The sequence below is a fragment of the Artemia franciscana genome, chromosome 7, assembly GCF_032884065.1.
Source record: "Artemia franciscana chromosome 7, ASM3288406v1, whole genome shotgun sequence".
NCBI classification, from domain to species: domain Eukaryota; kingdom Metazoa; phylum Arthropoda; class Branchiopoda; order Anostraca; family Artemiidae; genus Artemia; species Artemia franciscana.
The window spans coordinates 56,822,476-56,847,279 of NC_088869.1; the positions used below are offsets into that span (position 1 = coordinate 56,822,476).

General features: G+C 33.6%; 2 protein-coding genes across 2 annotated transcripts; both read left to right on the forward strand.

The window, feature by feature from the left end:
* The first annotated feature begins 327 nt into the window (after positions 1-327).
* Positions 328-5,562, forward strand: LOC136029507 (uncharacterized). Its single transcript, XM_065707952.1, has 2 exons — positions 328-461; positions 4,883-5,562. Exons 1-2 carry the CDS (start codon positions 409-411, stop codon positions 5,331-5,333), a joined length of 504 nt encoding a protein of 167 aa, XP_065564024.1. The 5' UTR covers positions 328-408; the 3' UTR covers positions 5,334-5,562.
* An 11,044-nt stretch (positions 5,563-16,606) lies between these two features.
* LOC136029503 (1-phosphatidylinositol 3-phosphate 5-kinase-like) lies at positions 16,607-22,528 on the forward strand. The gene is made up of 2 exons (XM_065707949.1): positions 16,607-16,725; positions 21,513-22,528. The coding sequence occupies exons 1-2, from the start codon at positions 16,673-16,675 to the stop codon at positions 22,414-22,416; spliced, it is 957 nt and encodes a 318-aa protein (XP_065564021.1). The 5' UTR covers positions 16,607-16,672; the 3' UTR covers positions 22,417-22,528.
* Positions 22,529-24,804: the final 2,276 nt, after the last annotated feature.

Genomic DNA, 24,804 nt, shown 5'->3' on the forward strand with positions numbered 1-24,804 from the left:
CCTAATTTGAATATGCAAGTTAAACTGGAAACGAACAAAAATCACTACAAACAAGACTTTGAGAATTACCTCCTGCTCTCACTGTAAGTATAAATTCTGTTTTTCATTTATTCTTTAGCAGTAATTTCAGGCCGTTTTGAGTTTGAGTTATTGTAGGTTTCTATTTCTTCTCATCTTAAGTTTGATGTGGCCTTTACTTTTCTTTGAAAAACTGTTTAATAGGAAAGTTCTTTTTCAATTAATATTGAAAAATAAAACATAATTATTATCTTTAAACGCAGAATTAGAATTTCTCAAATCAAGCTTAGTAAAGCGGTTAAAGACCTTAGACATCAGTCCTCCGTGTTCCGAATACCCGGTAAAATATAAGGATTATGCCTGAAATTCTATAACTCAGTCTCAGAAACAATGAAGCTGTTAGCACTTTTTTCTGTCGTGACAATAATCCTACCAGTTGTTTGGTAAGCAGTTTATTTATAGTGGAAGCGGGATAAATTTATACATCTTGGGATTTTGAAATTTTTAAAATAATTTTAGCCATTCTCGCACTGATAGTCAGAAAGATCTTTTTAGGATCAGTTTGAAATTTATTTCATAGGTTAGTGAGCAAAGTGGACCCTAAAGTAAAAAATTAAAACACAAAATCGCAAAGATAAGAAGAATGAGGACAATAAAAAGACAGTGAAAAAAAAATCAAATTGTGCAAATATTTCGGTCATGACCTCCGCTTGACTGTCTTCAGTGCAGAAAAAACTGAAAAAACAATAACAACCAAACCTTAAAACAAAAACCAAAACTGAAATATGATGATCTTTCTCAGTAAGAGCAATAGGTTAACTGAATAAAAAACACAAGTCTAAATGACATTTCACAATTTCATCTTACTTAAAGCACTCTTATAACAAATATAAGCAAATTTGCTGGCTTTGGCCATGTCTTGATTAATATCCTACCCTTATTTACCAAGCTTGATAATTTTTAAACTCCCTCCCACTCGAATGAAAACTATTGCATCTTTTGCCCACTCTTTTAGGAAATTTTCTCTGGTCCCCTTGTTGTGTTGATTAGAAAGCAAGTAAAAGAATATTCCTTACACAGTTTGCTTTTTCAATTCTACTTTGAGAGACTATTCTTTTCTTTTACCTGCTCAATTTGATTTTTAAATGGATGCCAAGATTTATTAATTTTTTCATAGGTAACTGCTGTTTTCAGACGCTTCCATTTAAGCTTTGCTTTGAGAATGTGAGGACTTATGCTATCCTATTTCAAGGAGTTGAGGTCCAAGCTATATCAAGTTCCTCTATTGCTTAACGTAGACTTAATCAGATTTTGTAATTGTGGGCGTAAGAAACCATCTCTCTACCTTGATTTGAAGTGTTTGTAAAAAATAATTGCGGTTCAATAGCAAATAAATTGATGCAACAAAAAAATTGCATATACATCATTAAGGCTCGTTCCAAACAGCTCAGTAGCAACAAGCTGTAAGTAAGGAGTAATACTAACAGAAGATAAAAAAAGATGGTTTTATAACAATTAATAAATCAAAAGAATTGGTTTTTCGATGCTTCTAAACAAATAAAATCACTTAGATTTAGTTTTAGTTATCAACAGGTACGGGCCTGAGAACAATCAATCGAAACTGAGGGGAAACCCACAAGGTAAAGGGAGCTTAAGCAAATTAAATTAAAAAAAAGTTTTTTTTAACTGAAAGTAAGGAGCGACATTAAAATTTAAAAAGAACAGAAATTACTGCTTATCTGAAAGGGGATGTTCCCTCTTCAACGCCCCACTCTTTGCGCTAAAGTTTGACTCTTTCTCTCAAATTTACTTCTTAAAACAGTGGTAAACTTTAGCGTAAAGAGCAGCGCGTTGGCCAGCTTATGCTGAACAAAATGGCTATCTCAGAATTTTGACCCGTTGACTTTGGGAAAAAATGAGCGTGGGAGGGGTTCCAGGTGCCCTCCAAGGTTTTTGGTTACTAAAAAGGACACTAAAACTTTAAATTCCCATTAGAATGAGCCCTCTCACGACATCCTAGGATCGCTGGGTCGATACAATCACCTCTTTGAAAAAAAAACAAAGGAACAAAAAAATAAAACCAAACAAACAAACAAATAAACAGGCACCCGTGATCTGTCTTTTGGCAAAAAATAAAAAGCAAAAATCCACATATCTGTAGATAAGAGCTTGAAACTTCTGCTGTAAACTTCTGCTCTGATACGCTGAATCTGATGGTCTGGTTTTCGTTAAGATTCTAAAACTTTTAAAGGAAGTTTCCACCTATTTTCTAAAACAAGGCCAGGCTCGTAATTTTTGATTGGGAAGTTTAAACTTAATGAAATTTATATATTTAAAATCAGCAGTAAAATGCAATTCTTTTGGTGTAACTATTGTTATAAAAATGCTTGTTTTTAGAGCTACTATTGAGCCGGGTCGCTCCTTACTATAATTCGTTACCACGACCTGTTTGATTCAGCCGAAAATTGCGGTGTTCAAAGCAAATGCACATGAATCAAATCTTCACTTCCTGAGACACTGTTAAAAATACTTTTTAGTATATTCCAACTGCCCCTGGGCTTGAGTAGTGGTTCCTAATTCACTATGGGCACAAATCCATACAATGGTGTAAACAGCAGTGACCTAAGGAGGGGTGGAGCTCCTCTCATGTTTGCAATAATTTCAGTCCATTTTAATTATACATGTACCCCACTACTTCCATTTGAAAAATAATATTTTTAATTTAACTTCTGTTCGATGTTGATAGTGTGCTTATAGCTACTTTAAATATGACGACGGCTACAACCCCATCAAATCCGACTTTTCAAGATAAAGAATAGCCTTTCCAGACTAAAATTTCGAGAAACAGGGGTCATTTAGGGTATTTGGTAATCAAATTAGTGTATAATTTTCCAACCTGAATTATCGTTACCGCATTAAGATAATAAGTATTCCCTTCTCAGCGCTCATAAATGCGAGCCTTATCCTATAATTCGGTCATGTGTGTTCTTAGAGACGTAGATACCCCACTCTTATGAGAAACTGTAAGCTTAATGAATTTCACAAATTTAGAAGCACCACAAAAAGCTTATTCTTATGATGTTTTTATTTTAAAATAATTCCAAAACACATTTTTCAAAGCTAATAAAAAGTTTCAAAACTAATACGAGTCGAAATGGAGTCCTGTAATGATTCAATATTAAGACAAACGTAAATTTATATATTAATTAAAATTAAAAATATAAATTATGATTATATATAATTATATATAATTATCATAATAAAAAATTACGTCTAAATGCACAGTTTAATGTAAAATACATTCTCAGACGTAAGAAATTGCATTTCGTTTTGTTTGATTTCTGCTGCCTTGAGCGTCTAAAATATGATAAACATGCCAGAAGTTAGAAAAAAAAGCCAGAAGTTTTGGCTTTATTCTCCTAAAAAAAAACTATGCTAAATGTAGAAATTTGGTTTAGTTTTTTGAAAGGATAATATTAATTTTTGTCAGGATTCCTAGTTATTTCTTTAATGAAAGTTTTATCCTTGAATGGAATTAAATGCGAAATAGCAAGTTTTTTTAAACTAAATGTAAGGAGCAATATTAAATTAAAAACTAAAAATAAAAAATCATTCCATATATTAGAGGTGCTACTTCTTGATCAAACCTTGCTTTTTACATTAAAGTTTGATTTTTTGGTCTTTGAGAAAGACTGCTGAAACACAATTTCATTGAAACTTGAACGAGAATTTAATTTGAATTTGAGCAAGAAGTGTTTTTCAAGGACTTTAATACTTGGTGATTAAGATTATATTAATTATATCGATTACATTATATTATATTAATTATTACACGATTATGTGATTATTAAGGCTCATGCTCTGATTTTAGAAGACACGGGGGGTGTCAGCTCAGCTCTTCTGGTTTTCACTCGTTTTAAGTTTGATTTATTTATTTATTATAATTTCTGTTCGTTTTCGGTTTCGTATATTTATTGATGGGGATTTATACCAGTTTTAGCTCTTTACTTTTCTATGAAAAACTTCTTTTGTGAAAAAAGTTTTCAAATTAATCAGAAGCTGATTGATAGTAGTTTCTGTTTGTTTTATGGTTGAATTATTAAAGAGTTTATCTCTCCTTCTTTTAAGTTTCAATATATCTCGCTCTTTACTTTTTTTGAAAAAACTTTTTCTGAGATGTTTCAGATTAGTTTTTGTTCGTTTTTTAGGTAGCATTATTAAAAGTTAATAAAAGGAGGGTTAAAGTTTTGTTAAGTTCTGCTTAAAAATGAAAATGCTGGATTGCTATTTGAATGTTTTATAAGATTTAAATATTCACTTAAGGTTTATGATTAACACCAGTTTAGTGCAATTAATATTTAATAATAGCTTATCTAATACAAATTTTGATAGAGCAAAAGGGTTGTTATAATTGAAAACATATGGAACCTTCGTCTTCCAAAGAATATTCACACGAATATTTCTTGAAACAAAACCTGGCAGCAGTGAAGAAATCGCTTTAAGCTTTTTTCAAGTTTTTCTGGATTTCTTAATGAAAGCTTAATCTCTGCATTAATCTATCAAGGTTCATTCACTTATAAAGCCAAAAAACATCTCAAAAGGATTTTATACTTGTTTCGCAATGTCCGTAAATTTAACATTTGTTTTAATTGGCCTCCGTTGTGGTGCTACCATAAATCTAATAATTTGTCTTGATAAAAAAAGCTGCAGTAAAATCAAAATCTGAAACTAATCCCGTAAGTTAGAAGCTTGGTCGTGAAATTATTACTAGCTAAGTCTCAGAATAAATAAAATATCGTCAGGAATCTTTAATGCTACATACGTTTTCTTCACTCATTACTAAATAGTCTTTTTTCTTGTTTAGGCTTGTACCCATTGATAAGCCAAATGCGGATATAAAGAACGTTAAAAAATCCGTTGATTCTGATAAGGTTGAACCAAGTAACAAGAGAACAAAAGAAGTAGCCAATATCCCAAAAAACCTTGAAGTTGATGCGGTCCCGGCTGCCTTACCAACATTGGACAAAAAAGCTGTTAAAGGCTCTACGGTGAGGGCATCAGACCCTGAAATAAACCCTAAAGAAGATGGGGATATAGATGAAAGAGTCAAAAGACAGCTCTGTAATAACAGAGGTGGTGGAGGAGGAAGAACAGGTGGTGGAGGAAGAGGAGGCGGTGGAAGAAGAGGAGGTGGTGGAAGAAGAGGAGGAGGTGGCGGAAGAAGAGGAGGAGGAGGAAGAAGAGGAGGAGGAGGAAGAAGAGGAGGGGGTATTCGACGAATCCCCGGGATACGCCGACCAGGCAACGGATGCTGAATTTAATCACAGAAAATATTTCTAATATGTACAGTTATTTTTCATAATCTTGATAGATTTTATTTATAGCTATGTCTAGGTGCTTGTAAATCTGAAACTGATGCTAATCGGGACCTTTTAATGAGTTTAGAGTATGCATGTTTTTTACATAAATTGCTTACAGAAATGCTATATAAACTTGTAAATTGTAATCTTATAGCAATGAAAATATATTCTTTTTGTAAGAAAACCTAAATTTTATTCCTAAAAGTGAAAGGGACAATCAGAAAGGAAACCAGCGGTATCACTTCATCGTTATATTTGATATTTGGCCAGATTCCAAATCTGAAGTATAATGTACTTGTCTTCTGATATATGCAGCTGTCAGAATAGAAATTCCATTATTACTGGAATGCTGTCTTACTTTATGTCTGAAGTTCCTGGTAAACACCCAGAAGTAACTGATCCCAAGCATCTGGAACCAGGTGACACACATCTACAGTTTGATTTATGCCATGAAAGGACAGAGAAAGCAAAAAAAAAAAAAAAAAAAAAAAAAAAAAAAAAAAAAAAAAAAAAAAAAAAAAAAAAAAAAAACATTCAAGTAATCATGCTGGGCAAATATCATCAATATGCAAAATACCTATGAATGCTCATCAAATGAAAAAGGAAGAAATAGTAGGTTTTACTCAATTCTTTAGGATAATGTTTGTAGGAAGACAAATTGACATTGACAAAAAGAGTTCAAGTTGACTGAAATCTGCTGGTTTCAGAACACAAAGGAGTTTGGTACAATGCAGTTAAAAACCTGCCACACGGAAAAGGAGCCATTTCGAAAGTTGAATTTACGAAATTTGGGTCAAGTAACTTCCATCTCAGTTCTAGCCTAGAAGTTTCCAAACGACCACGCGATCACGACAGCCACCTACGATCTCTTCTTACCTTCATCTCAGAAAATCTTTATTGTTTTTATAGAAACCTTCCACATAAAAAGGAGCTTCACGAGTATATTCCAGAATTTGGTGCGTCTGATGCATTGAACTGATGGATTGTAAGTAGAAAAAATTAAGGTTAAATGGACTGAAGCCTATTTGCGAATTAAAAAAAGTTGAAAAACTTTCTTTGGAAAATTCCTCTTGGAAGCTATGTTCTCCTTGGATAATTTCCTCCGTGAAAACCTCCCCCCCACAAAATTGTCCTCAATTTCTTTTGTATTTTGTTCAATAGCAATTGTTATATACAAACAATGGGGAATTGCATAAGTTACAGCCCTTTCACCAGGGGTTGGGTAGAATCATATCATTTTCAGAGGCATAGTTATTTGACCCTTCAAATATGCTGATTAAATGACTTCCTTAAAATTTTTATCGAAGTCTTTGGGCAAAAACAGAGCATTGACTGGTTGTCCTCCAATCTTTTTGGTAATTAAAAAAAAAGAAGTTTTTCAGCTGAAATCAAGGAGCAACATTAAAACTTAAAACGAAGAAAAAATTATTACGTATATAGGAAGGTTTGCCCACTCCTTAACACCTCGCTCTTTTAGTTAAAGTTCGAATTTGGTCCCAATTCCTTAAGTAAGACTTCTGAATCATAAAAGCCGTTTGACTAGAATAATGAGCTCTTTTAAAAGCTCAACTAAAAACTTTAACGCAAAAACTGAGGCATTGAGGAGGGGACAAACTCTCTAATATAAAAAAATAATTTCTGTTCGTTTTAAATTTTAATGTTGCTCATTACTTTTAGCTGAAAAAGCTTGTTTTTTATTTAATTTCTGATAGTTCTTCTAAATAATGTTGGGAAATCCGGCTCTCCCTCTATGGAAAATTCCCTTCCACCATGAAAAATTTCCCCATGAGAAGATCCTCCCATGTAACCTTCTCGCCCTTCAAAGAAGAAAATCACCCCAAATAGCGTCTATATACTTCCCAATAACCAACACTATACAATACATATACAATACAATACAATACAGGCAAAGTTCATAGCTTTCAGCCCTTCCCCCGGGACTGTGGGGGGTTAAATCATCGTCAAAGACATAGCTATTAGACTTTAAACTATGTTTATAAACGGCTATCTCAAAATTTTGATCGAGTGACTTTGGAGAAGAATGTGCGTGAGAAGGGGGCTAGCTGCCCTCTAATATTTTGGTCACTTAAACAGGGCGCTAGGACTTTTGATTTCTGATAAAATGATCCCTCTCTCGAGCTTATAAGACCACCGGTTCAATACGATCACCCTTGTGAAAAAAAAACTAATAAACCCGCATCCATGATCTTCCTTCTGGCATAAAAAAACGCAAAATTCCACATTTTTGCACATACGAGCTTGAAAACTCTACAGTTAGGTTCTCTGGTATGGTGAATCAGACGGCATGGTTTTCATTAAGATCGCTTGATGTTTGGGGGTTCAATGTTTGATGTCAATGTTTGATGTTCAAATCAGGCAAGTTTTCTCAGGCCTGTAACTTTTGGCTGGTGCCATTAAATTTGGTGAATTTTATGTATTTTGAAGCAGCATCAAAATTCAACTTTTTTCTAGACTCTGTTTCTTAGAGCTTCGGTTACTATTGAGCCTCATCCCTCTTTACATACAGCTCGTTACCATGAACTGTTTGAATTGAAAATGAAACTAGAACTTTTGATTTCTGTTCTAATGAGCCCTCCAACGATATTCAAAGATCATTAGTTTGATAACATCACTCAAGGGAAAAATAAAAAATAAACAAAAATTACAATAAACACGCATCCATGATCTTTCTCCTGAAAACATAGGTCATCGGATGAGTGGTTCAGTTTCTTGGTGTGTTTTAAAAGAACATGTAACAAGCATGTCGCAAAACCCAGCGGCAGGGGAAATCAAACCGCAGGTCCAGTATCGTAGGTAGCGCAATAGCGGTGCCTAAGTAAAGAACGATATTGGACAATATATTATTATTATTTTATTTTTGAAAAGGGGAGATTTGTGTTTGGGATTTCGACGTGGATAAGGTCATCGCCTACCATACCTTTGTTAAAAAAGCAAAGGTTTCGCAATATGTATTTCATAATGACAAAAGACGACCCGAGGTAAAAATAACCAAACAAATTAAAGATAATACCGAGGATGAATGGATTTTGGATTTTGAGATGGATAAGGTCATCAGCACCTACCATACCTTTGAAAATCAAGATCCTGGACTAGATGGAAGAAAAAAAGTTTTGTCCCACTTCCTGAACAATTAAAAAAAAGGTTCGGTGATATGTCTATCAAAATGACAAAAGACAAGACGAGACAAAAGAAGAAGTTTTGGTCCCACCACCTGAACAATTAAAAGAAACAAAAGTTAGGTGATATGTCTTTCATAATGACAAAAGACAAGCCGAGGCAATAAAAACTCGAAAAATCTCCATATTTTTTCGGAAAATTGGTATCCTGGGATATTTTCGCATAAAAAACGATCTTAATTTTGGAAAAAAAGATTCATTTCAGTACTACAATGACGTTGTAACACTATATGGACAAATTGAAGATCTTCATGCATGGAAAAGTTTACATTAGATTGCTTAGACAGCAAAAAACTGATAATTACAATTATATTTGTATTTTGTTTCGACAAGGGATTGCAATAATTCAAAAACCATAAAAAATAAAACCAAAAGTTTGAGGCTTAGTAGAAATCATTGTTAGAAATTAGACTAGAAACTGGACATGGCCCAAAAAATGAATATCTGCAAGTGTTATAAATGATAATTTTCTGGAAGAAAAAGAAGTTTTTTCCACCACATAACAGTTAACAAATCTACGGCCTGTCTGTAGATTTGGTGGGGGCACTTGGCGCCCCCCAAGCACCCCTGCGCGCGAAAGTCGTTACGCGCCATATTAGTTACGCGCCATTGTAGTTGTGTCCCTGTGTCCCACCTGTGAATATATATACATATATATATATATATATATATATATATATATATATATATATATATATATATATATATATATATATATATATATATATATATATATATATATATATATATATATGTTTTTAACTACGTAAAACTTGCGAATATACAATATTCTTCGCTGTCCCATTATCTGTACATATAAATAGATTGTCAGGTTTAACGACTCTTGAACATGCAACATATAATTGTCCATGGGAAAAACAATCCGTATTCAGATCTCATACCTCATTATTCTAATGATCGCCCTTGAGCTTTGTTGATGGTGATTGCTAATCAAACATTCCCTGTGTCCCCATCGTCATTTATATATCCCCCCAATGCTCGCAGGTGTCCCCGTTGTAGTTGTGTCCCTGTGTCCCAGTCGTCATTTATATACCCTGTGTCCCGGTCGTTATTTGTGTACCGGTGTCCCAGTCTGTAATATCTCTTTGAGTGTCCCGGTCGTTATTTATATTCCCTGTGTCTTGTTGGGGGCGCTTCACGCCCCCATAAAAATTATATTCTCTGTGTCCAGTCTGTAATTTATCTTTGTGTGTCCCGGTCGTCATTTATAAGTCCCGGTCGTTATTTGTGTCCCAGTGTCCCAGTCTGTAATTTATCTTTGAGTGTCGTCATTTATATTCCCTGTGTCCCGGTGTCCCGGTGTCATTTGTGTCCCGGTCTGTAATAGTTTTTTTTTTAGTTTTTTTTTTATTAGTTTTTAGTTTTTTTTTTCTTTTTAGTTTTTTTTGTAGTTTTTACCTTTTTTTATTTTTTTTTAGTTTTTTTTCTTTTTCAATTTTTAGTTTTTCACCCTTTTTTAATTTTTATTTTGGTTATTTAGCTATTTTAGTTTTTTTAGTTTTTTTGTAGTTTTTACCTTTTTTAGTCTTTTTTCTTCTTTTGTATTAATGCTAAAGCCAAGGTTCGAACCTGGAACCTCTCGGACCTAGAATCTGGAACATAACGCTTTACCAACTCAGCTACTTCGGCTTGAATAAATTCGTTTTTGAATTGGTGTTAAATAAAAAAAACAAGTTTTTTTAAATGAAAGTAAGATTAGACATTAAAACTTAAAACGAACAGAAATTAATCCGTATATGAAAGGGGCTTTTCCCCCTCAACGGCCCGCTCTTTACGCTAGAGTTTGACTCTTTTTCTTAACTCCAATTCTTAAAACGGTAAAAAACTTTACCGTTGTGGTAATTGGTGTTAAATAAAAAAAACAAGTTTTTTTAAATAAAAGTAAGATTTGACATTAAAACTTAAAACGAACAGAAATTAATCTGTATATAAAAGGGCTTTTCCTCCTCAATGGCCTGCTCTTTACGCTAAAGTTTTTTACCGTTTTAAGAATTGGAGTTAAGAAAAAGAGTCAAACTCTAGCGTAAAGAGCGGGCCGTTGAGGGGGAAAAGCCCCTTTCATATACGGATTAATTTCTGTTCGTTTTAAGTTTTAATGTCAAATCTTACTTTCATTTAAAAAAACTTGTTTTTTTTTATTTAACACCAATTCAAAAACAAATTTATTCAAGCCGAAGTAGCTGAGTTGGTAAAGCGTTATGTTCCAGATTCTAGGTCCGAGAGGTTCCAGGTTCGAACCTTGGCTTTAGCAATAATACAAAAGAAGAAAAAAGACTAAAAAAGGTAAAAACTACAAAAATACTAAAAAAACTAAAATGGAACAAACGACAGTGAGGATCACATTTAATTTTAAACGAAATTTTGAACAGTGATCTGTGGTTGCAAACTGGAAAAGCTGTACTTGTTATCTGCAACGCGTTGAGAAGTTAAATGAGATGATGTATGAATCTAAACTGCTAAAGCAAAAGGCGTGGAAAAAACTGTCTGACGCCAAGATGAATAAAAATAGACAATAAAATCTACGGCTGGAAAACAAGGAACAGCGACGTCTGGCCATGAAAACGATCTAAATAGGTCAGAACTTTAAGCAGAATTCATATTTTTCACAGGGTGGCTGTATCGAATCTTTTTGACGTCATAACATCAAGAAAAAGCTCGAATTTTCTGCGGGTAGAAGACAAGCGAAAATGAGAATTCATATAAAAAGGCTGCTGCGTGCCAAGTGCCCAGGTCCGGCGGCAAAGCTGCCTTCTTTAATAAAGAATTCGTATTTTTCACAGGGTGGCTGTATCAAACCAGTGGTAACTTCATGACATCAAGAAAAGGCTCAGGTTGCCTGCGGTTAGAAGAGAAGCTACAATGGGAATCCATATAGCCTGCCGCGTGCTGAGAATTGGGGCTGGGAGGTGAAGCGTACTACATATATATATATATATATATATATATATATATATATATATATATATGTATATATATATATATATATATATATATATATATATATATATATATATATATATATATATATATATATATATATATATATATATATATATATAATATATACTAGCTGTTGGGGGGGCGCTTCGCGCAACCCCGACACCTAGTTGGTGGGGGCGCTTCGCGCCCCAACCCCCAAGCCCCCCTGCGCGCGTAAGTCGTTACGCGCCATATTAGTTACGCGCCATTGTAGTTGTGTCCCTATGTACCACCTGTGAATATATATATATATATATATATATATATATATATATATATATATATATATATATATATATATATATATATATATATATATATATATATATATATATACATATATGTTTTTAACTACGTAAAACTTGCGAATATACAACATTCTTTGCTGTCCCATTGTCTGTGCATATAAATAGATTGTCAGGTTTACCGACTCTTGAACATGCAACATATAATGGTCCATAGGAAAACAATCCGTATTCAAATCGATACCTCATGATTCTAATGATTGCCCTTGAGCTTTGTTGATGGTGATTGCTAATCGACCATTCCCTGTGTCGCCGTCGTCATTTATATATCCCCCTGTGCCCCCCGGCGTCCCCTTTGTAGTTGTGTCCCTGTGTCCCGGTCGTCATTTATATTCCCTGTGTCCCGGTCGTCATTTGTGTCCCGGTGTCCCAGTCTGTTTTTTCTCTTTGAGTGTCCCGGGCGTCATTTATATTCCTTGTGTCCCGGTGTCCCGGTCGTCATTTATATCCCCCTGTGCCCCCCGGCGTCCCCGTTGTAGTTGTGTCCCTGTGTCCCGGTCGTCATTTATATTCCCTGTGTCCCGGTCGTCATTTGTATCCCGGTGTCCCGGTCTGTATATACATTCGTTTTTTTAGTTTTGTTTTTCTCCTTTATTTTTCATTTTTTTCCTTTTTTATTTTTTTCCTTTTTTAGTTTTTTTAGTTTTTTAGATTTTTTAGTTTTTTATTAGTTTTTAGTTTTTTTATTTTTAGTTTTTTTGTAGTTTTTAACTTTTTTTTAGTTTTTTGGGTTTTTTTTTACTTATGTCCTGGTCGTCATTTATACTCCCATTGTCCCGGTCGTCATTTGTGTCCCGGTGCCTTGTTGATGGTGATTGCTAATCGAACATTCCTTTTGTCCCGGTCGCTTTCTCTTTGAGTGTCGTCATTTATATTCCCTATGTGCCGGTGTCCCGGTCGTCATTTGTGTCCCGATGTCCCGGTCTGTAATTTCGTCAGTTGAAAACATGACGTCAGTCGACACAAAAACATGACGTCACCCGACAGACAGACCCACACACACACAGACAACGTATTTTTGTATATATATATATATATATATATATATATATATATATATATATATATATATATATATATATATATATATATATATATATATATGTATATATATTAGTCCAGATCTGACTAATTCGAGCAGCTAAGATAAAGAAACAGTCTAAAACGGTCTATTTAGACTGTTTCCATATGATTCCATATGAGCTCTTAGCTCTTGTTTTTCAAGCCAATGGATTTTTCTCGTTATTCAAGCCAAAGGGCTACACGTTTCCTATATAGAGGTTTTAGACACGTTAATTCTAACGGTGCATTTTGTGTTTCGATCTGAATATCTTTTTATGAGTTATAGGCTATTCTATTTCTTAGTATTGTAAGTGATCATCTCATACTAGGTTGCTTAGTTTGCTAGTAGGAGTATTGCTTTTCCTTAGTTTGAATAGTAAGAGACAAGTCTCAGCGAAAGAGACAGTTAAGTAAGTCAACTATGGCACCACACACTAGAAAATAAACTTTTTAAAAGATGCTTAGATTATATTTAATTTTAGTTACTGTGTCCCACGGTTTTTCTTTATTAGGTGTCAGCTATTTCTACAGCCATTATGCGAATTTGACTCTGTTTATCATTAATTACGGTGATTCTTTATGGAAGAAGTTTTACAGTCCCCACTTATGGCTAATTGTATTGAACGTTCATATAACTTTGTTTTATAATAGTAATGTTAAATATGAAATCCTATTTTATCTTCGTGTGCAAGAAGATGTTAATAACAATTGCTACTCAAATGCTATACAAAAGTGTAGTTTTTGGTAGATACTTATTCTGTTTTAAATATTACTTGTGTTAATCACGAAAAGTTTATAAATGAATATTTATTATTTATTATCATAAATGTTTATAATGTTTATAAATGAATAAAAGAAAGTTAATAAATGAAAAAGTTTACCACACTGCCTTTCCATCACAAACACCATAACCAAGAAGAACAATAGGGAATTTTTTAAGACAGTGGGAAACAAATTAGAATGAATATTTCGACCTGATGTCCAAGGGCCGTCCTCAGCAATACAAATGAGAAATAACAAATTACAAGAGAATAAAATCAATAAAACTAAAATGAAACACAGCTGAACTAGACCTTATCAGGAAAATACTTTTTGGAAATGAGTATCCTCTTTTATTTATTAATAATACAATTAACCGTAGAGTGAAAAGACGCTCCCATAAAATCAACAATAATTTACCATTTGAAAATCCCGATAAGCCCAAAAACATAATTTTTCTCTCATACATCCCAAAAAGTCACTAGAAATCTTAAAAAAGTATGCACACAAAATAATCTGTATGCTGTATTTATCAATAATTTGTAAATCATAAATCTCCTAAATTCTGGTAAAGATAAGACTCCAGTTACTCGCCAAAGAGGTGTCTATCAAATGCCATGCGACTGTGGCAAATTCTATGTAGGAAGAAACCACCACCAGAATTTTGAGAAACGCCTACAACAACAAAAAGATGATATCACCAAAGCTCTTAATTCTAGTATTACTTCTGTTTCTTTTGATTTTGCTTTAAGCAGCCATGTTTTCGAAAATCCTAGCCACAAAATACCTTTTGAAGAATCCGCCATTAATAGCAATGATCTAGGCATAAAGCAAATAGTTTGAGAAGCAATTGAAATCAGACTTAAGATTAATAATAATATTTCCTTAAATAGGGATTTAGGAGAATATTCAGTGAACACTTTATGCACAAATTTAATTAAAAATGACCTTACGGAATATTATAACAAACCAATAGATATTAACAAAGAACCTGTCACAAATAGACCTATAAGATCAGCAGCGAAAAAAGCTAGGCTGGCATTAAAAACCTGTTTTTAAATCGTTACATTTCATTTCAATGAATTGCCTCGTTTAATAACAATTTATTTATCAGTCCTGGTTGAACTTCACTGAAGTAAGGATGCTGGGCCTGTTTTGAAAAACTGTTCATTTTAGTTTTATATCCTTTTGTAAGTTGTTTTTTTTATTTGTATTGCTGAGGACGACCCTTGGACAAAGGGCCGAAATGTTCATTCTAATTTGTTTGCCACTGTCTTAAAAAATTCCCTATTGTTCTTCTTGTTTTTGGTGCTTATGAATCAATTTCCTTTAAAATGAGGAACTAAACAGCTCTCTATAATGTTCCAGGGTCCCACTAGCCACGGAGAAAAAAAAATAGAAAGAAAAAAAAACCCTCGATGCAGAATATTATGGATACAGTCTCGTTATTTAATTTTGGATTAAACTGGATTTTGGATTTCGAATTTAATTTGGATCGTTGTTTAACAGTGGATTGTCCTCGTTCTTTAAGCCAAGGAGGTGTTAGTTTCCTATACAGGGGGTTCAGACATGTGAATGCTAATGGTGTGTTATGTGTTTCGATCTGACGCTATTTGTAGAAGGTTTGGGCTATTTTAATCTTTTACTATGGGACGTGATCGTCTAGAATATGTTCTTTACAGTATTTTTTTTTGTGGAACTACTGATGTTACTTCAAATATGTATTTTTTTATTACAAAAGGTATTAAATGTGGCAGTTTTCTTCAAAAGGAGCCATTCAAAAGCCCCCTATGATATTCCAGTGCCTCGCAATTAGCGCAGAAAAAAAAAAACGAAAAAACATACCGTTGATACAGAATATCATGCTAGTAGCCACTTTTCTTATTTTTCAAGCCAATGGATTTCCCTCGTTATTAAAGACAAGGGGCTGTAATTTTTCGATATAGGGGTTTCGGATAAGGCCATTCTAATAGTGTACTTGGCATCGATCTGACTTTATTTTTAGGAGTTATGGGCTATTTTATTGCTTAGTATGAGACACTGAGTTGCTATCCACCGCTGCAATCCAAAAACTTTCAAAAAGTACTCTGAAATCTAACTTGTTTGACGGCATCAACTCCATTTTAAGCATTTTTTTTTTATTTTTTTTTTTTAAGTGGGACGGCTTACGCATAATGGATGCAGTAACATCGCAAAATTGTTCATATAAAATATTACTTTGCGGCCACAGAAGCACGAAAAGGTGTAGACAATATTTAAATGGTGGAGAAATAAGAATAGGCTAAATCAAGCTCTAGAAAACAAAGAAAATTATTCAAAAGGCTAGCCTGTATTAGCATAGACTAGTTATGCATAATGAATAATACAAGTCTTGCCTTATTTGCTAATTCTTCTGGAAATGTCCTGCCAGACCAGGAGGATGAAATATTTCTTCGAATATTTATGATGTCTTTTGTCCTATGATGATGGATCATTTCTTAAAATAGTGATAAATTTTTCAGTTATTTCCATTGTTTGGTGTTAAAAAAGGTTTCGATTCAAAATAACGCATGGATTTTTCAACATGTCGGAAGAAATATTTTGGGGCAGCCCTTGAATTGTTATGGAGTAAAAAAATAAATAAAAGTTGACGGATTGCGCAAAAATAGCCATTTTGAGTTAAGCTGCGGCAGTTTTAACGAAGAGAAATTCAACTCTGGTAAAATTCCATTCCAGGACAATACAATAAAATGAAACTTCAGTAAAAGTAGAAACAAACCAACTAAAACTATAGAAAAGTTTAGGAGTAGGTCTGGAATGAGGAATAAATGCTACAAAATTAGCCAAACTGGTCAAATGGGGAAAACCATTAAGCCGATTGTACCGTTACAGTACTCTGTTTTGATACTCTGTTGTAATTGTCACGTTTTTTAGTTACCCGTTATAGAAACCGATAAAGTCTGAATTTCTGCAATTCAGTTTCAGTTTAATAATGAAGCTGTTAATTCTTCTTTCTATTTTGGCAATAAGCCTTCCTGCTGTCCGGTAAGAACACTTTGTTTGAAGAAGAAGCAAAATAAACTGTTGTATCTATTGCTTTTAAGCACTTGTTATTGTCATTTAAATCCTCTTTTAGTCAATATTATTAACCGAGCTTATAGGTGAAACTTTAATGGTTCACCAAAACCTTAGTAAGACGCTTACATTAATATTGTTTAATATCAGGGGGGGGGTAATTTGTGCTCTTTTCCAATTAAAATACCAGAAAAAGGCTATTGTCCAAAGGACAATACTCCAAAAGGCATTTTTGAAATCTATGATGGGAATCAGGGAAGGGGACTGAATTTGCCCTCCAGTTATCGTCACTGGTCAAGACTTTCATAGATCTTGACTAGAAAGACTTATACAAGCCTCAAAGTGTCACATAGAAAATATCTCCGAAATGATTTCATTCAATAGTCTGGAAATTTATATTTCATTACTGCATTTGAAATGTGTATTATATACATCTGAACAATTTTCCTTTCATATTTTATACATTTATCGCTTAAAAAAAAGTGTTGATATAAATCAAAACTATTGAGAGGATTTCTTCAGTATACACTGAAAGAGAAATTTCACTGGCTAAAACATATTACCTAGTATTCTTTCTATTATCGTGTTTACAAATAAGAGCAACTGTCCTTTTTACAGTCACCCACAAGATCCCATAAAAACAAATGTCACGCGCCCTGAAAATGTCCCTTCAACTGAGGAAGTTGCTAGCAATCTGCAATAATGTGGGGTTATATAATCAGCTCTTAAGTTATACTTGGAACAAGAGCATTCCGAATTTAAGGAGGGCAAATTTCTTTCAAACGACTTTTTGTTCTTAATGGTAGATATATGGCGCCTCTACCTCAGAACTTTTTTTCTAGAGAATATTTTTTGGTTCTTGAAGTCCATAATGAGTTTGTCAACTGGACAATCGGTCTCTTTTTTTTCTTCTTCTTTTTTTATGATGTGATTCCAAAGGGAAGAATTTAAATATCGGAATATGTGTGACCGTTGAATCACAAGGTCATAGTAGGCTGTTTTAAGACTGGATCCCATCATCCTTTGTGTTCAGGTGCCGTCTTAAGCCCATACGACTGAGGAAAGTTAAAAAAAAAGCTTCTCAATGCTAAACTTAAAAATCTTTCAGGTCTTATGCCGTGTTTGGATGGACCAATTACTCATGAAAAATTGACGAATTGCTGATAAAAAAAACAACTTTTTTTTAAAACGATCGCCTGTTTTTCTTTTAAAGAAAAAATGTAGTAACTTTTTAATTTTGAAGGAATCAGTTGTTTGAAGAGTGAACATTTGAACTATCAGATCATGTGAATAATATTACTGAATTACCCAACGTTCAAGGGTAGAGGCTTCTCATTGACCCAGCAGATATTCAGTACAAATAGACGCAAAAAGTAGGATGAAATTTTGAAATATTTTACGGTGGATCTCTCAAAGCGCGCTTTAAGAGGAAAAACGAAAGCTACTAGCCTGAGAAAAATTACTTGATTTTCAAAAAAGGGGAGAAACACTCCCAAAAAAGCGAAACAATGTTAAACAGATTTAAGAAAGATGAAGGAGAGGTGTTCAGCTTTTTTCCATGGGTGATCGTATCGATATTTTTCCCCAGAAGCCATCGGTTCAAAAATTTGAGGCAGCCATTAGATTTAACATGGTTGAAATGTCCAATAACTATGCCTTTGGATATAACTAAACCCCTCTACTCCCTGGGGAAAGGGCCGTAAGTTATTCATTTCTCCAATTATTCTAGCTGTTATGCCTAAATAAAGGCCTATATAATTTTTTTTAGAAGGGTGAATTTTCTGCGGGGGGATTTTCATCGGGTTGAATACTCTTTTGAAAGGTAAGTTTTCGGTAGTTTTCAAGGGGAAATTACTGAAGGGAGAGGAAAGAAAAAGGGTTTCCTGGAAAGATTTGGAAAATAATATCAGATATGAAATAAAAAATAGGTTTTTCAGTTGGAAGTAAGGCAAAACACTAAATTTTTAAAAGGACGGAAATTATTCTATATATGCTGTCCCTTCCAGAGCCCTTGCTCTTTTACGCAAAAATTGTCTTTCTTTGTCACAATTCCTTTAGAAAGACGGCTTGAACATAAAGGTCGTTGAATTTGAACGAGAATTGTTTTTGAAGAACTTTAAGACAAGCATAAAGGACAAGGGTTTATGAATGGACAGCATATATGGAACCATTTGTGCTCGTTTTAAGTTTTAGTGTTGCATCTTATTTTCTGCTGAAAAACTTGTTTTTCCTTCTGAAAACACTTGTTTACTTAATCTAAAAAAAAATTCATAAATTTAAGACTAAGCTCACTAATGTGACATTAAACGATTTGCCATGAATTTCCAGTAGTCTCCTAGTACTGGCAGAAAAAAAAGACATGGCCGCTACTAGTACAAAAAATTGAGTTTCCTTTTTTTCAAAATAGGGGCTATAAGTCTTAATATTAGAAATTGTTCGATAATGATGATGTTAATAGTGTGCTTTTTGTTCAGATCTGTGACTTTCGAAGGGTTTCAGGCTTTTTTTCTGAATTCTAGAAAAATTGGTATCATATTTACACATTAATCGGTTGAATCTAAATAACAGTGTCGAAATCAGTGTTCGTTGATGAGTGTTTCTCATTTGCTTGCTCTTTGCTAAGTTATACTTTTGCTGCAAACACGACTTAGTTTAAACTTAGAACAAGGCTACTGAAAGTGTACGAGAATGAACATCCAAAGATTTTTACAAAAAGAACTAGAAGGTTTTCTTGGCAAATACAAAACCTGGCACGTTTGTGAAGCTGAATTTGGGAAAAAATCTTGCCATTTTCGTTACGGTGGATGAAGGGGTAAATTGTATTATAAAGCTCAAAGGGGTTTTGAACCGAGATTTGGAACTTTCTCCTAAACATTTTCCTGGATACGGCCTTGCTTATAATATTACAAAATTGTCTAGTATACAGTTGCAGGAAAACCAAAATAACTAAATAATTTCCCCTTTTTTCCAGTTCCAATAAAACTTGACAAAAAGTTCGATGGGCTAATCGAGGAGAATACAATCAAATCCTTTTATCCCCTTATAGGCTAAAAGATTACTCATCAATTGAGCAGCTTGTTAATTAGTATTTAGAGGATTGTTCAACCTACAAAAGTTTTCTTGTCAATGGAACATGCAAAATCGCCACAAGGAAATTTTTATCAATTTGTAGAAAGGTATATGGCTACTATGAGATGCATACAATTAAAAAAAAAAAAAAAAAAAAAAAAAAAAAAAAAAAAAAAAAAAAAAAAAAAAAAAAAAAAAAACTTCGGTTATTACCTTAAAATAGGCACTATGTTGATGCAAAGGAAATTAGCACAAGATCTTAAGTCAAAAAGCTAATGGTAAACAAATGTAGGTAAGGAATATCTCAGCCCAATAGTAACTGCCACTCTAAAAAAGAACTTTGATAAATTGAATGCATAAACAAGATTTCTTCTTTGATTGATTTCAAATATGTAAAATTTACTAAGCTTAATGATACTAAGCTACTTTTACTAAGCTAAATGTTACGCATCAAAAGTGATAAGCCTGTGAAAACTTACTGGGTATAAAAAAGGGAGGACCCCCCACCCCTAGAAGTTCAGCCAGCCTTAATGAGATTCACTCCATCCGGTTCATCCTATTGGAGAACCCCTCTGTATAGCCATCTAGATTCTATCTACCAAAGAGTGGAATTTGTATTTTTTTTTTTTTTTGCTTGCAGGGGTATTCGTATGAAGCTAATGGTCTTGTAGCACTTGAATTGGGCTCATCTAACAAAATGTAAAATTGTTTTTGCCCTTTTTACGTGGCAAAACAATTAGAGAGCAGCTATCCTCCCTCTGATGTCCATTTTCCCTCAAAGAAATCTGATCAAAATTGTGAGATAGTCCTTTCCTCCACTTAGATAAGTGATCGGAAGAATGCGCCTCTGAGGATGCCTGGACCCCCATAGTCACTGAAAAAAAGGCTATAAGATATGTTATTTGCTAATTATTCACATACGGTATTTACTATTGGGAATTGTACTTTTTTTCCTTTGAGTAGCATTTTTTTTGGGAGGAAATTTACTGAACAGAATTTTCTATGGAGGGGGATTTCCAGCATGCTTTGAAAAATCGTAAGAACTTGAATAAAAAACAAGTTGTTTTTCAACTAAAAGTTAGATGAGCCCCTTTCCTGCTTTTCAATGGCTTTTATTTTCAAAAGGAAGGTTTTAAAACCAGTTAGATTTAAAAAAAAAATGGTAATTCTTTCTCCAGAAATAAAATGAAGTAACATGATTATCCTACAAAAACATGTTGCAGATGAAAACCAAGTAAAATAAAATACACATTTCACCACATAATTATAAACGAAAATAATCTCCCCTTTTCTCTTTTGGTCTAATCTTTACTTACCATGTGTCACCATAAGTGTTTAAATTCAATAGGATGTGAGACAAGCATAGATAAATAAAAATATTTGGAATCCTATAATTGTGATATATTCCGCTTCTAATGCTCAATATTATTTCCAAAATTGAGCTTCACAAATATGGTGCAACTGCATATATTCATAAGTGAAGTGTGCACCACATTTTAAATCTGGTACTGGTCATTATTTGTAGCATCAGTTAAATGAAACCGAAAGATCATAACAACTTATATATAATATAGTAATCACACTCCAGTTTAACATAAAAGTGACTAAGAATATTTCGGCTTTATATCCTGCCACATAAGTTGTAATAAATTTTATTTGTCCCTTACTAAAAAGTTACATTTTCTTAGGCTTGTACCCGTTGGTGAGCCAAATTCTGATATTAATTTTGTGGGAGAAGTTACAGATGACAGCAAGATTGAAATAAATAGTTATGTATTTAATGAAACACAGGCTGGTCTAGATGCCCTAAAAAAAGTTGCAGCTAAAAATACTGATTCTGTTGATCTGATTGAGAGTGACGAATCTGGAGAACACTCTTCGTCTTTAGTATCAGACTCCGTAATTGAACCTGAAGATGATAAAGATGTAGAAGCGAGATCAAAATCAGGTGTTAACAAAAAAGCACAGCAGAAAAAGAACCAACAGCGGAATAGAAACAGAAATAGAAAGGGAAATCGAAACAGAAACAAAAATAGAAATAGAAACAGAAATCAAAACAGAAATCGAAACAGAAACAGAAATAGAAACAGGAACAAAAACAGAAATAAAAACAGAAATGGAAATGGAAATAGAAACAGAAACAGAAACAGAAATAGAAATAAGTTGGCAAAAGGATGCCCGAGAGAAGGTGATATAGAATTACCCGATGAAAACGATGTAACTGAAATGCAAGATGATCAGCCGGTTGAGCCAAGAACAAAAGATGAAAAAGATGCTGTTGATGATGTAGAGGGTCGAAGAGCAAACAAAAGAGGCCAACCAGCTAATAGAAATCGCAAAAACAAAAGGTGCACTCCAAAGAAATTGAGCAAAAAAGAACAAATAAGAAGAGATCGAGAAATAATCAAGAACAATATAAAAATAATCGAAGAAATCAGAAAACAACAAATACAAGCAGCACAAATCAAGAACAAACAGAAAAGCCAAGCCCAACAGAAGAAACCACAAAATAAGAAGAAGTTTGCCAAGAAAGGGGCTAGACCACGAAAAGGGGATATTCCTGTAGAAGATGTACCAGTCCAAGCAGCTTAACTTCATGAACCTTGCACAAGGGTTCGAAGTAAATAACTTACTTTTCTTGCACAATAATACGATTATCAAATTTTTTATATCTACTTAATATTATTAAATCATCAATTTTTTATTTTGTTTGTTCAGGTTTACGGTAACACTAGCTGAAGACCAATAAGTGTTAAATTCATAGATACGTTTTTATTGGCTGGACAAGTAGTTCAGGGAGGGGAGCTTAAAACCCCCTAGCCCCCTGGTTATCGCATTAGGTTTGGCATAGTTATATTTTACCATTTTATGAGCATATTGATAGTCCCTGAAGGTCATCCTTGTAACATGTCCTATGAGAGTGCCCGTAAGAACAGTGCCCATGGCTCTCTTTTCTATTTTAACTAGGATATTAGAGTAAAATAGGGTTAATTTTTCCAATAAGACAAAAAAGGTTTGAGCTTTCGTTCCAATTTTCTAAGAATGACTCCTGAAATACAAGGGCAAGCATATTCAGAATAATTTAAGTTCTAAAAAAAATTGCGTAAAAGTAGATATGGAGAACAGGAGACACCCTCATGTGAATAATGATTTCTCTTCGCTCTAAGTTTCAATGGTGCTCTTTACTTTCATTAAAAAAATATTTTATTTAATTCATGATTGTTTTTGAATGATGTCCGAAAACCTGGCTCCCTTTCATGGAAAATTGCCTCCCTCCAAAAACTATTCCTCCATTGAAAGATCATCCCGCATAATATTTCCCCCTCCCCATCCCACGTTATCCCCCTCCCCCAAAATATTTCTCCGACTAGTAAAAACGTCACAAAGTGAATATTGACAAATTTTAATGCGTTGTAACCCCGTTAAACGTGAGTTTTTGGTAACTTTAATTTTTTGCACCCCCCCCCCCCCAAAAAAAAAAGATTGATACTTTCTTAAATAAGCAATCGAATTCGTGTTTTTATTATTTTTATAAGAATTAAACAACATAATTAACGTCATATGGCTAAAGAAAGATCCTTATAGAAGGCTTATCCTTCTACAGTTCTCTATTGATATCGGATGATTATTTTTGCCTGTTTTGATTTTAAATTTTCCAACAACAAGATTACCATTTAATAATCTCTAGAGCTAATTTAAAACAGAAACTACCATCTGTGAAAATCATACCGAATTAAAACTTCAAGATCAGATTTTCTGATGAACTATTCAAGAATATTTGAATGTGAAACCAGTGAATTTAGTATTTGACAACATAGACGGTAGACAGAATTATCTTAGGGAAATAGTTTGTGAAAAAGATCCCATCATCAAACAGTTCGTGGTAACGAACTGTAGTAAGGAACGACCCGGCTCAATAGTAACCAAAACTCTAAAAGATTGAATCAATAGCTACATCATATGAGGGAGGCTACATCAATAGCTACGAAAATTGATAACAATAGCTACATCAAAAGAATCGCATTTTAATGCTGATTTTAAATATATAAGTTTCATCAAGTTTAGTCTTAACCATCAAAAGTTACGAGCCTGAGAAAATTTGCTCTTTACGCTAAAGTTTGACTCTTTGCCTTAATTCTCCTTTTTGAAACAATTAAAAGCTTTAGCGTAAAGAGCGAGGGATTGCGGAGGGGACAACCCATTTCATATACGGAGTAATTTCTGTTCGTTTTAAGTTTTAATGTCGCTCCTTACTTTCAGCTAAAAAAAAAATGTTTTTTTTTATTTAATAACAGAAAGATCTACCATTTAAGGCCTAGCGCATGTCCAGACATTATACTCCCTAGTCAATTCTTTTTCATATGCGGCAAATCAGTCAAACACAAGGCTATCAGTTTTCATTACCATTTCCACCAAACAAATCATTAAAATCAAGGAGTTTTTCCCTGAAAATTACGATTATTGCAATGTTATTCTTCGTAATTTGGCAAGTAAATAGGAATATTTATTTGCAAAAGAACTATTATTCGAGGAGAAAAATAGAGAAAATATTATTCGAGAATTTTTTTGGGAGGAGGGGGCGTTCAACTCTTAAGAAAGAAGTACCAGGAAAACACAGAAAAATTAAACATTTCGCTCTGAAAATTAAGCATTTTACAAAATTGAGGTTGGTGAATCCCTCCCTTGCGTGCGTGCCTGTGGTCTGGTTATCATTATTTGCCAGGTTGCGGTATAAACTTGTGGAAATTACAAATAAAAAGTACATGTTTTCCGGTTTTTACTTCATACAGACCTATTTAAAAAAAATTAAGTTTAAATAGTTGCTTGTAGCGAAGAGATCAATTTATTTCATTTTATCAAACAGTTCGTGGTAACAAACTGTATTAAGGACCGAACCAGCTCATTAGTAACCAAAACTAAAAAAAACGGAATTTTGATACCAATAACTACATCAACAGAATCGCATTTTAATGGAGATTT

Excerpts from the sequence above, each read along its gene's own strand:
- LOC136029507 (XM_065707952.1), top strand. The coding sequence starts at position 409 with ATGAAGCTGTTAGCACTTTTTTCTGTCGTGACAATAATCCTACCAGTT. Across the intron at positions 462-4,882 it reads ATAATCCTACCAGTTGTTTG|GCTTGTACCCATTGATAAGC; the intron begins GTAAGCAGTTTA and ends TTTCTTGTTTAG.
- LOC136029503 (XM_065707949.1), top strand. The coding sequence starts at position 16,673 with ATGAAGCTGTTAATTCTTCTTTCTATTTTGGCAATAAGCCTTCCTGCT. Across the intron at positions 16,726-21,512 it reads ATAAGCCTTCCTGCTGTCCG|GCTTGTACCCGTTGGTGAGC; the intron begins GTAAGAACACTT and ends ACATTTTCTTAG.